The following is a 13,554-nucleotide window of genomic DNA, read 5'->3' on the forward strand; positions in this document are numbered from 1 at the left end:
CATCCTACGCAGTTTTCCCTTAATAAATCACAATCAATTCTAAATGTAGCGCAGCTTTTACGGCTTCATGTCACGCCCATAGTTGCCCATAAATAGTTTGTGAAACGCCCACAAGTTAATATTCATCGATTGCGAAATCATGGCAAACACAGAGAGGAAAACCAAGAAACGTAACTTCACTCAATGTGAAGTAGAAATTATCGTTGGGGAGGTGGAAAAGAGGAGTACAATGTTGTTTGGAGGGAACAGTGTGGGCATTACTAATGCCAAAAAGGCACTTGAGTGGCAAAAGGTTGCAGACGCCGTTAATTCTGCAGACGCCTCGGACCGTGACCGAAATAAAAAAGAAATGATCGGACATCAAAGTCGATGCAAAAAAGCGTCTAGCGCTCCATCACCAGAGTGTGTCTGCCATGGGTGGGGGAAAGGGGACACCGGAGCTGACCCCTCTTGATGAGAGACTGGCGGCAATTATTGGGGAATCCCTATTAAGTGGAGTGGTGACTGAGGCGGAGGGGGACACTGACTCGCCAGATGCACCGGATGACATAACATGCCAATATTATTGCAGAACATATTTCACTTTTCTTTTTGCAAATATGTGTTAATTTGCATGTCTGTTGTAATCTTCGTTTGATTTTGTTTGTTTTACACTGCAGATCAATCAAACGGGTGTTTGTGTAGGCTGTTAATTGTAAGACTTGCTTTGTGAAGTCTTCATGTTATTTATGAGAGGCAGTATTGCCATTTCTTTTACACAACGGTCTACAGTTTCACACACTTTCATGTGTTTCTTCCATCTGTTGACGGTGTCGCCATTTCTCATTTCACCCGTTTTTGTGTGTACGCCTGGGTCAGAGTTTGCGTGAAGGACCGCACATTTTCCCATCAAGTTAGCTTTTTATAAATACCAATTATAGCGTAGAGAGCGGCGTACGCCTTCTTTTGTGCGTACGCAACGTTTATAAATGAGGCCCCTGAAAACATATTGACTGTGGGGGGTTTTAGTGAGCAATCAGCTGGGTGAAATTAAAGGTAGCCTACATTTCCATGTCTGTGACCAGTGTTTACCGAGCTTGACGACTGATGAAAATAAGTTGACATAAAAAGAACAGCTGAACATCAGATCACAAATAAAATGTATTGTTTAAATTTTTACTGCCTTTAGTTAGTATTTTGGAATATATAATGTTAAAGTCCCCCTATAGGCAATCATTTGATCTCTTAAAACTTATCTTTGATCACCAAAATGACATATTTAAATGTTTTTTTCATGAAAAAAAAAAATGCCTCAAAATAGCTTGGATGCAACTCTACACCCTTGCTTCATTTAGTATCTGCAGATTCATGAATATGCTAATTAGCCCCGCCTCCACTCACGTCAGCTCACAGATTCACTCTGCCAACTTACTGAGGTAAACGCTGTTTACTGGTATCGCTCTTTACAACGTCGGACACATAACGGTAATTAATGTGATTAGCCTTTTGCTTGACTATGTCATCAAACAGCTAATAATATGTTGCTAATGTTATGCAAATTATGTTCCCGTTCACCATCACTGTTTGCCTCTTATCATCAGAAACGCTTTGAACAACTCAGAACGTCAGTGGAGAAAAGCATACAGTATAGTTCATTATAACATCGTAATATACATCATAAACCCGCTATATTGTGCAATCTACCCGATTTTTCTGATCAGAAAAAAAATACCTGGATAACCTGGCATTTCTCGAGAGTGACTCCATTGCAGTTTGCTGTTAATGATATGCTAAAGCCCGCCAGCACATTTACATGATTGGTTACAAGGTAGTTTGTGACGTCGGAAACAAGGAGAAAACACTCAGCAATGGTGGTGACATGAATTTGCACATGGTTTGTCTTAAAGCACATTAAAAAACACCACATAGATATAGCCTATACACAACATTAAAACTTGATTTTCTCCACAAGGGGACTCTAAATAAAGAGTCTTTGTCTCCCCATTTTGACACAGCACTTCACACCACTGATACATTAATAATAATTATAAAAAAATATATAAAATAAAAAATATATATATTTGTTGGTGATTGCAGTTTCTGTACTTCAACATGAGAGTTACTTACAATGAGAACTTTTTTTATTTGCTTTTTTTCTCATTTAACTATTTTTCATATTACTAATAACAGAGATTTAATATTATACAATACGTAAAACTGAAACCACAAAATAGGCAACAGAGCAAGTAAATAAACAAAAAACAGAAGAAGAGAAAGTTGGAGTGGAGTTTAAATTTCAGACGGCTCCTGTCTTTGTGTGTGTTGTGAAAGCTCACAGAGCACTGGAATGAACATAGTGTTTTAGCTGGCAGGCATATTCCCGCATGTAAATAATTCAAATGATTATCAAATTCAAGCTGAGATCAAACCTTAGCTTTTGCCTATGCATAATTTCAAAAGTAAAACCGCTGTGTTCAATTCCTTTGATAAATACCACATCAACGTTCATTTCACACTGCAAAAGAAAAAAAGAAAGAAAGGACAGATCATTGTGTCCTAAGAGAAGCTGTCTTTTGGCTGTTTTTGTAAATTCTGTCAGCATGTATGTGAGAATGTATTTACTTACATGTACGAAAATGGCCTGATTTCCCCACCCTAAATCTATAAGCATGCTCCCTAACAGATCAGTGTTATTCTAGCAGCATCAAACTGTTTTGCAGCTCTACATTATTGATAGTGTGCATGAAGAACAGAGGAGAGTTTGATTAAAGATGAGAAACACTGGAAGATGGCCAGGCCATGTAGTTAAATCAAAGATATAATTCAAAGACATAATTTCAAAGACCGCCAACGTTATGCAAATATGAATGTTCAGCCCCTTCCAACAAAAACAGATATGGAAGCCAAACTGTGTTTACCGTGGAAAGTGCTTTACTTCAAGACTCAAGTCACTTTAATTTATTTGATGGGTGAATGTCAGTCAAATGGGGCGTTCACACTGACAATGTTTAAATCGCTTGAGGTCAATCTGTATCAGGCAGGGGATCACTGTGTGCACTCCCATTGGTAGTTGCAGCCTCACATCGCTGCTCATTTGCATGAAGTCAACACAACTTTGTTGCATTGCCAAAAGTCGCGTTTGTTCATGACGCCAGAAACTGAGACAGTATCAGTAGGAGGATATACTTTTAAATAAATTGATGAGAGAAATTGCAACTCTCACTATGGCTGTAGAAGGAATAAAAAGTCCCAGTTTGGGGTTTAAAGATCCAGTTGCCTTTTTGGTAGAAGGTAGTAGCAATGTTCATTGGCAGGATCAGACTGAAAAATACAGGTTTAGCATGATTTCCAAATTTATTAATTTTTTCCATTGTTTTAGAAGTCAAATTTATTACTGATTTTATTTCTGATTTGAAATACTTGACAGTTCTCATTGAAAAACAATTATTTTAGGTCGCTTTTTCGTTAGCCTCCATCAGTTCTGCTAATTTGTAGTATAACTGAAATTCTAAGCATATGAGCTCTTTTATAGTTAAGGTTTGCTCGGATGCATCTTTCACAGTTTTTCGAGCCATTTTCAATATGCCAAACCTGTGGTTGAGATATGTAGGTGTTGAGTAGTGAAGAGCAGAGAGCAGTAACTGTTTAACAGGAATAACCCTCAAGCTGCTGGATTTCAATAAAACTCTGGTAAGACGCTTTGATGCCCAAAGGTCAGCAATTGCTAATAAGAAGTCAATGGGATACAGCGTTTGCTTTGTCGCTCCTTCTCTCGCTTTCTCTCCCTCTTTCTCTGACCAATGACCCCGGAGCAGTGTTAGGGTATTGTCTTTGAAATTCAGGGCTCCTTTACTTATACACATTTCTTATTAGTTCTTTTGAACACAGGTAACATATGGCAGGTTGTGTTTAAAAGATTGCCTGCTCTGACCTTTCCTAGCATGCTAATTAGGCCCCTGAGCAGCGTCGGGCCCTCTTGAGTGCAGATCAGGGAAACGTGACCGAGCGGGGCCTTATCAGGTAGCCTGTGCCAGCCGGCGAGAGCGGTGTGGACTTTCAAAATTAACATTTTCACATCATGTGCTTCTAATAATCACTAACTTCACCCAGCCAACCAACCATCAGCCCCCCTCACTTTCTCTTTTCTCTCTTTTGCCCGCCTGGACTTTCCACAGGAAATGAAGGTGCCCAAAATTACTTTGACCCCTCGTCGGCGGTGGAGGGTGACCCAAGGCGGTGCAGGATGACTGGGGTCGGAGGCAGAGATGAGCTGGAATTAAGTATGCCATTTTTTCTCATAATAGGCCATCTCAGTTCATTAAAGTGGGGTGAGCGAGATCACTCACAGCCTGTCAGCGTGTTGGGCGGGCCGGTCTATGTAAATACTTTTACCATTGGGCCACAAGATTGAGCGGTGTTGTGACTGTCATTGCCGAAGGTCACCTGTCATTGGTCAGTTCCATTTCCGATCCCCATGCTTTCCTTAACTTCCTTTAAATGAAGGGGGTTCCTTCCAATATCGCTATGTGCACCTCAGCGCGTCTATTAAAAGCATGCTCTGGGGAGCAAAGTCATATGCATGTTATAATGAAACATGGCTATTAACAGAAAAGCCATTTTGACTATATCTGTTGGACATCACCATCCTGTAATATTCCACAATCCTCACAAACCTACAAACCTTTGATAATGACACTCCAGAGGTGGGGACACCTTCAAATTATATTTTGCATAAATTTCATTGCTGTCATACGACTTACATTGGACTTACTAGCATGTTATTATTAGCTCTGAGCTATAATCATTTAATGTAAATGAAGGTCAGGAATTAGTGTCAGTTGTTGGAAATTCATGCCATATGTTCCTTTATGTTACATTTGGACTTTGCAATCCATGCAAAATCAGTCAGTGAGAGGTGTTTGAGAGCACAGCAATAAAATGTACCATCCGTCAGCTGAAATATTATTCAAATTTGATTTTTCTTCCCAGAGTTTATGAATGAAGATGAGAGGAACCTTTATGAGAAACTTTCCGAAATGTTTCATGAAGAGGACGCCTCCACTGTCATAGATTTACCAGGTAAAGATTTTTGGAATTTTTGTAAAGAAAAAACACAATGTCTTAAATATCTCAATTGTTTCTCCCAGCCATCAATGGGATCAAATGGAAACTTTGCTTACTCAGACCTTTCTCTTGAGAAACTAGTCTCAAAAATCTCTCTTCTAGAGTTTCAAGAGAGATTTGTTTTTTATCATTAGGAATTTTGAAACAAAGTAAATGCGTAAATGAAATATAAATCATATGAACTTTGAAAGAGCATCCACTGAGCAGTAGAGTTTTACACTGGGCTGAACTTATAACAAGGCTCTGTTCTGTGGAGACATCATGTGAATGTTGTGGAAATAAATTACATAAAATATTGATTCTCTTCTATTTAACTTCATTATGAGATGCTCGTGATTTTACATGTAGGATGTTGTTACCCAGCAGGATGCTTTTGATGTAATTCCCCAAAAAAGCGTTGAGCTCTCAGGTAGGCACTGAGCTCAACTTCCTGTGCGAGAGCCTTTGTTGTGTGTGACTCCAGTGTTTGTCCCATTAGCAGAGGGTCGGATTAAGACTCTCTCCCAAGTAGAGTGTCGGGCTTATGCTGCTTTTGTCTTGGTGTAAAATGCTCTCAGTGGATCGGTTGAGGTACCGCACAGCAGCTGTAATTGGTTTGCCAGACCGTCATTGGGTTTAGGCCTCACGGTACACACGAATACGGTGTTAGCTGTCTAACACTCAACTGGATTGTTGTGGATTTAGCTGGAGTATATAGATTAGCCTCTTCACTTTTGTCTTAGAATGCTCATAAAATCCTTCAAAGAAACAGAAGGAAAGAGGATACAGGATTAACACACAAACAGTAGAAGGAGGAGGACGATCATGGGTAGCATCCATCCATGAGGCTTTAACACAGTCACAATAGACTTGAGACAATTGCCTGCAAGCCTTCTTCACCGCCACCTCCTGTAGTCCAAAATCTGCTAATTCTCTAAATATCTCCACACTTCTAACACTTAAATGGGTTTGGAGCATCATTAGCAGAATGGGCACAGTCCAGTATGCAATGATTAAAACTCTGAGGGAACCCATTTTGCGCTTCAAATATTCTTTCCAGTGGCAGACAAAACATCATGGGCCTTATCATACACTAAACGCAATGCAGCACCAGGCGCAATGCAAGTGTTTTTTGCTAGTTTCAGCCCGACACAGTTATCATTTTCACGTCCTGCACCACATTGTTTAAATAGCAAATGCATTTGCGACCATTTGTGTGCCCATGGGCGTGCTGGTCTGAAAACGAGGTGTGTTCAGGCACATTGTTGGCGCATTGCTATTTTGAGACAACTGAAATAGACAAAAATAGACAGTGGACATTCACACTAACCAACTGAAACCTGGGGCCTCATTTATAAAGCTTGCGTACACACAAAACGGGGCTGAAAACATGCGTACGCCAGTTCCTGCGCAAAAGGTGGGATTTATAAAGAAAAACTTGACGGGAAAATTTGCGCACCTGCACGCAAACTCTGACCCATGCGTACGAACGTTTTGGAGATGGAGCACTTTGGCGACACCGATGGTGAACTGGAGTTAAATGTATTTTTGGTCACTTTTATACAAAAAAACTAAAGAAAATTAAACATATAGCCTACAGAAAGATTATACAAATACAATTTCAATCACCAAGCCTGTCACTTGAAGCAAATATCCATTCCTTCTTAAATGTCCGCGGCAGCGAGCGTGTTGAGCCGTTTAGTGAAACTGACGCAAATAACAGTTTAAATAAATAAAATACTTCTGATATAAACATTTATATTAAATATGCCATTCAAATTAATGGAGTTAAACACTTAAACATGAAATCATTACTGAAGTTACAACATTTTTTTAAATTCAATCATTAGAAATATTTTTTGTGGATGCGATTGTTTTTGAACACTTTTCCTGTGGCGTGCTTTAATGTTTTAACCACAGAGATAATTGCTTATCATGATAATACCAGATTGTCTGAGAAAATAGTTTCGTGCAAATAATGCCCAAGGCCTATCTGTTTCCATTAAAAATATAAATCAATTAAAAATACAATTCGGCAAGTGGAAAAGATTGAGAAAAACTTTCTCTGAAATGTATTTTACACTATTTGATTTATGTAGGCTATTCAAAAACAAGGCAAGGATAGACAACTACTTGATTTGTATTAATGTAATGTTTCTTGTACCGTTTATATCATTTGCATATGATTATTCATCCACGTGATAACGTTTAAGTTATCACGTGGATGAATAATCATATGCAAATGATATGTAGATGAGGATCTGCATAGTAAAACTAGGCGTTGTAAGCTCCATGTATGGTTATTTCGGGTGGAGACGCATGTACGCACAATCTTCCGCTGACTGGGATTTATAAAGTGAATTCTGCGCAGGTTCTGGCGTACGCACGGTTTTATAAGTCTGAATATTTTTTTGCGTACTCCATTTTTGGCTTTCGGGCGCACGTACACTTTTAGTAAGGTTCCTACGCACAGTTTTATAAATGAGGATGAGGCCCCTGGTCTAAAGTCAATGGCGCAATATATATATTTTTTGTTATTTAAAGAGCACGTTAGTAATGTGCACCTATAGGCAGGTCCACAACGCGCGCGCACTTTGACCTGTAGATGGGCAGATCCTTTTCCCTGTTTGCAAGCGGAAAAACTGAATGCTTCTCTAGTTTGCAAATTCCTCCATGTAAATAGCGAATATGCCGAGCGCAACTAGCTTTTAAAGGGAATGAGACTCTGATTAGTTTATTGCACGTTATGCCCAAAACAGACCCATTACTCTTTAAGAGAATAGAGACAACCCTTTAAGACCATGTGCCGGGTGCGCCAACCATTTTTCCTGTCGTTAAACTAGCAAAAGTGGATTCGGACACGCCCTAAGTGCACTCGCGCCGTGCGCTTTAGACCATGTGCTTATATCGCTAAAATAGGGCCCCGTGACTCAATGCAACCAACTTTTGAGGTTCTCTGTTCCAAAACCTTGATACCCGCCTTGCTGTCTTCTTCTGGATTTGGAACACTCCAAATAGTATGTGTAAAAAAAATAAAAAAATAAAAATAGAGCTCCTCCTTCAGAGCAGTTGATTTCATAAGAGTTGAATGTTAGCAAGTTCTAATAATAGGCTAAGAGTAATAAATACAACAAACACAAATATTGGACTATATTAAAGTACATTTTTATTTGGACTGAATTTAACTATTTGTATCAGTACTTTTTGGTATTGAATAAATTACATTTATAACCAGCATCTTGCTGCTTCTGCCAGCTTGGATAAATGCTTTCACTGAGCCTGTCATAATGTATTATGAGATTGCCTTATGCATGAAGGATACATGCCGTGCTACCTTAGAATTGGGCCAAATGAAGGTATCTATCTTTTTGAACATCCATTACATCAGCAGAGTGCCTGTGATTGCCTTAAATGCTGTCTAGGTAGGCAGCTCACTAGGTTTTTTAACAGACCTAATATGTATCTTTGCACTTGATCCAGGTGTTTCCCCATTTGTGTGTTGTGAAGCACTGTGAAACTAGTGCAATCACATTAGGGCTTCATTAGCACTACTCTGTTTGATTAACTCACTGGTTTAATTAAATCGTGCTTCTGTGTAATTTGGTTCAGATGAGGAATGTGTCTAAACCTCTGAGCGGGGCTTAACATCACTATCATTGACTCTTTAGATTTGTGTTTGACGTGTCTTTGATGTATAACCATAGTGCATTTGTATGGTAGGTATGGTGGTGTCTGAGCATGTTGAGGATGTTGAACCAGTGGCTGAGGATGGATTGAGGGATCGACGAAGGACTGAGCTACTGGAGAGGAGAGCGGAGGTCATCCCTCAGTATGTGGAGCAGCTCAGAGAGCGTGTGCAGAAAGACATGATTCCAGTGGGCAAACTCGTGCTGGAACAGGTCAGTTATATATAAGCCCATAAGCCTCTGCTGGTCAGAATGATCTGTGCTCTGAAGTTGCTCATGTCACAACCGGACTTATTACACCCAGTCTACAGTCTGTCTGCAAATCGCGAGAGATGACACAACAAAGTTTTTATTTTAATCAACAAAGCTTTCGGGGTTTGTTCAGAATATACTGTTCTTTCAGCACTCTCAGTTTTTATGCTTTTGCTTGTGTTATTTTAGGCGTTTTTTCTAGTTTTTATTGACAAATGGAGGGAATGGGATTGAGACATGACACAATTTGGAATCAAACCAACCGCATGAGCAGCTCAACTTAAAATTTCATTAATGTGGTCTAACAGCTTAGACAGTTATATTCCAAAACTTCGCAAGCTGCTTTTTTTTTTGTACTATCTAGGAAGTTGTGCTGCATCTGTGCAGCATCCTGACTAAAATTAGTGAATTGATTTGAATTTGTTGTCCAACAGTTTTACTGTACATTTATTAGCATGTTGCTAAGCTGTATTTACAATCAACATTTCTCACTTCATCCACTATCTTTATTGAATTTGTTTTTGACTGAGCTTGATTTGTCTTAAAGTACAACATAACCATACTGCCAAATGCTCACTAAGTAGACTCACACAATGTGACTTTTTACTTTTGTGAAATTTAATTTTGTATTCTATACTAGGTTATACAGGTTTTTTTCCATCCTATACTAGGATGACCTTATATATCTTTTTTTTTTTTTTTTTTTTTTGGTATATATTTCTTTGTATATGTGGCCCAGATGTATTGTTTATGGTGACAACCCTCTTTGAATGTACATTATAGGTAATATAATGTACAATAAGTTCATGTTATTTATGTCTGCATTGAATTCATTGTTTTGTTTTTCATTTGAAACCAAAGCTAAAAAATCAGGAGCTTGTCAGCTAATCTGAGATTTTGCAGGCCATATTCTAGACGCTTCAATCTTCAACTGAATGTTATTCCATATGGAGGAATTGTCAAAAACACAAAATGCTAAATTACGTTGAACAAGATCAGAATTAGCCAACATATTCAAGCTGTAATCAGTCTTGGCAACATATGACTCAAATGCGAATGAAGAGATGCACATTAAATAGAGAATGTGAAGTTGAAGTGAGAAATGAATGCGTAAGGAGCGGATGGGATGTAATGGTTATGTTTGAGTCATGGCGTGTGTTGAATAATCACTCTTGGTTTATGTGCGACTGCAGATGAGAGCTTTATTCTGCTCTCCAACTGTTCGGAAAACACAACATTATCCCTACCGCACTCCACAGCTATTTCACAATGTGTGTTTAAGCAGCACAGGATATACCACTGTCAGTCAGCTAGTATAAAGCCTTTTAAACGTGCTGACTGAATTCTGCGGTGTGTGTCTGTAGGGTTTGCCTGAAGATTGTATTAACATGTCTCTTTAGATGTTCTGAATTCAAGTTAGCCGCACATACAGCTGCAGAATGCAGTCTGTTGGTCCTAAACAAGAACATGGATTTTCCTTTTTGGCAGGAAGAGCGTTCAGAGCGAGGGAAGACAGAGGAAAAGGTGTGGGCGAGGAAGCAGAGAGTAATGTCGTTCTTAAGGGGAAATTCAAAGGTACTGATGTGTGTCCAGAAAAAGGAAAGATTACTGTAGGTATGTCAAATGAGATTTCCTGAGGTACAGGAGCTGCTGCTGAGACCTTCTGCTGTCTTTCCCCATCAATCACACTACTATCACTCAAACACACAGTCACAGGCTAACATGGACAATGCTATACAATTATATACCATAGAACATGTATAAATAGTATGTATTCTTAATAAAATACATGCACACGTGTGTGTGTGTGTGGGTGTGCGTGTGTGTAGACAGAACTATCCGGTTACATAATCCTTTCAAACTTTTTTCAGTTTTTCAGTCTTTTTTTTAATGGCAATAGCATACTACCATAATAATCTTACTATTCATGCAGTATATAACATGTTTACTGTCAATAGTTTGCACAGTTTCGTTATACAAAGAATCACCAGATGATCTTATTGCTAATATATTTAGTGTAGATTCAGCACTGTTCACGTAATGCATTCTATTTTGCAGTAGTATTCTGTTCCAATCATAACCATTGTGTTCATTTATTTGAGCAAGATACATGTTGAGTGTCATAACAACAGCAAAATTTACCTTGATTATTATTATTATTCTTACGCTGCATTGCAAGCACTGCTAGTAAATGAAACGTTTTACTCTACATTATCATTTTTAATGTGACATAGTCTGGTTTATCATGGATCACTGTTAAAGTTGATGTGCTACGTCACATTTTAAAATTGGGTTTCTTCATAATATTGAATACAATCAAAAGTTTTTGTAATATTTAAATGTGTATTATTTTGCTTCTGCAGATCAGGCACATAGATGAGGAGGAAGCTGTTCTGCAGGACAGACTCTACTCTGTGTTCCAGCGGTGCGTGAATTTCTCTACATCCAATCTGATGTGAAATAATCATTAATCTGTGTTTCCAAAGCCATTTACATTTTGCTGACATTTGTGAGGAGATGTAATATACTCCACATTGTATTGTCTCTACCAGTGCATTCTGGGTAAGTTGCCAAAGGCGAGGAAATCTGTCCGTGTCATTGGACGCAAAGTAGCATCAATTTCATCCTGTTCACTTCAGTCTACAGCCCTCCCTCTCTCGCTCTCTCTCTGTTTCTGAGTGTCAGGCCTGCAGGCTCGGCTGTGTTTAAGTTTTTAATAATTGTGCAGCGCCACACAGACTGATCTAATGAAATCAGGGATGTTAGTTGGACACTGGTGCAGAGGTTTGTTAGATGACCCTCTCCATGTCCTCTCATATTAGCGCTGGGTGGCTGTTAGTCATATTAGACGTCTGTATCAGATCAAGGCCACACCACCAATATTCAAAGGATGCTGTGACACATCTATTTTTTTTTTTTTTAAACAGATTTCCAACACTTTCAGTCGCAGTATTGTAGAATCTGTCATCTAGTGTGGCCTGGATATCTGATATTACTTTATTTATTTATTTTAAATGGTTACTAATTGCTTAACATTTGGGTTTACATAAAATTATTTTTGTTGACATCCTCAATTGGAAGGATGATTTAAAGAAATTTATGCTATGTCCTCATTTAGATAGCAAAGTAAACGTGTCTGTATGTGTATTATCAGGGCGGAGAATCGCTTGCAGAATTCTTTGCGTCAACAGCAGGCTGAGATCCTCGACCAATATGGTGAAATTATTGAAGAGACAGAAAACACAGAGCCACTAGGCATCAAATCTGACCTCCAGTGGCAGGTACACACACACACACACACACACACACACACACACACACACACACACACACAGAGTCTGTGTGCATTCAGGTTTAAGTCCCCACCGGTGTAGAAAAACATGTCCACACACACACACACACACACACACACGCGCACACACACACACACACACACACACACACACACACACACACACATGCACACCATCTCTCTTGCAGTGAACATCTCTCTGCCTTTATGAAAAGCTTGTGGTATCACTCAGTTTTAATGTGCATTATAATAAACAACACACTATAAAACAGGTTTGAAAGCAATGCAAATTGTATAAGTGCCAACTAGCAAACCAGCCAGAGTAGCAAATATTGCACCACAGCACATTACTTACAGACAGTATTCTTTTTAATTGTTGCCAAGAACAATATTATTCCTTTAAAATGTATCACTTTTTCCTATAACAAAGTTTAAAGATGACAATCAATTATATACTGAGTAACTAATAACTGCAAGATAACCTTGCCTCTGTTTGAACCATGTGGTCATAAAAGACTGATGTCACTCCCTTAAATCTGATGTCAGAAAGATCAAACCATTATTTAAAAGGCAGAAATGTCACAACATAAAAAGGTTGAACAGCATGTAAAAATTCTGCAATTTAGTGAAAGCACAAATTATATTTGAACCCATTTAAATGTAATGCTGATTAATGGGCAAATGCAAATTGACTGAAATTATAAATAAAGAATACAAAGGTAGAAATAATGTGAATGTTTTAAATGTTCTTTTGAGTTACACACTAATAGAGCTGAATCAAATAACGTGATTAAGTTCAGTATCCTGTTAATGATATCAGTCATGGGGGCAGACATATTACACATTTCCTGAGAATTTGCAAAGAATAAAAGCGTATGAGAACAGGTAGCTGCACCTAAGTCTTCTGACTTAACCAAATCTAAAGGAAGAGGATATCAGCCAAAGCAGATAGTTCAGTTGTTGTAGCGAGGTTTTGCGTTGTAATGACTCCTGTAAGAGGGCCTTAACAGTAACTGCAGCCTTGGTTTGCAGACAGAGAGTCAGCTTTGAGGGAGGCAGTAAACGCAGTGAGATTGTAGTATAATTCCTCAGCCTGGCATCCGTGCCCCCCAGTCACTGTTCCATTATCTCTCAAATTGCTGTGTTTCAGAGAGATAAAGATATTTTATGGCTTGCTGACTTGAAACAACCCGCACAGCCAGAAAAGCAATGGTCGACCTGCCACGCATAGTAATTTCATTG

At 38.7% G+C, this 13,554-nt stretch overlaps 1 protein-coding gene across 1 annotated transcript in view; it reads left to right on the forward strand.

The window, feature by feature from the left end:
* Positions 1-1,407: 1,407 nt before the first annotated feature.
* ofcc1 (orofacial cleft 1 candidate 1) overlaps positions 1,408-13,554 on the forward strand; it is a 99,786-nt gene continuing 87,639 nt past the window's right edge. The window contains exons 1-7 of the mRNA XM_079863676.1: positions 1,408-1,464; positions 4,155-4,259; positions 4,969-5,058; positions 8,803-8,981; positions 10,509-10,595; positions 11,384-11,445; positions 12,175-12,301. Coding sequence (XP_079719802.1) covers positions 4,223-4,259; positions 4,969-5,058; positions 8,803-8,981; positions 10,509-10,595; positions 11,384-11,445; positions 12,175-12,301 — 582 coding nt within the window. The 5' untranslated portion in view covers positions 1,408-1,464; positions 4,155-4,222. The remainder of the gene's footprint in view (positions 1,465-4,154; positions 4,260-4,968; positions 5,059-8,802; positions 8,982-10,508; positions 10,596-11,383; positions 11,446-12,174; positions 12,302-13,554) is intronic.

The sequence above is a fragment of the Squalius cephalus genome, assembly GCF_949319135.1.
Source record: "Squalius cephalus genome assembly, chromosome: 25".
Classification (NCBI taxonomy): Eukaryota; Metazoa; Chordata; class Actinopteri; order Cypriniformes; family Leuciscidae; genus Squalius; species Squalius cephalus.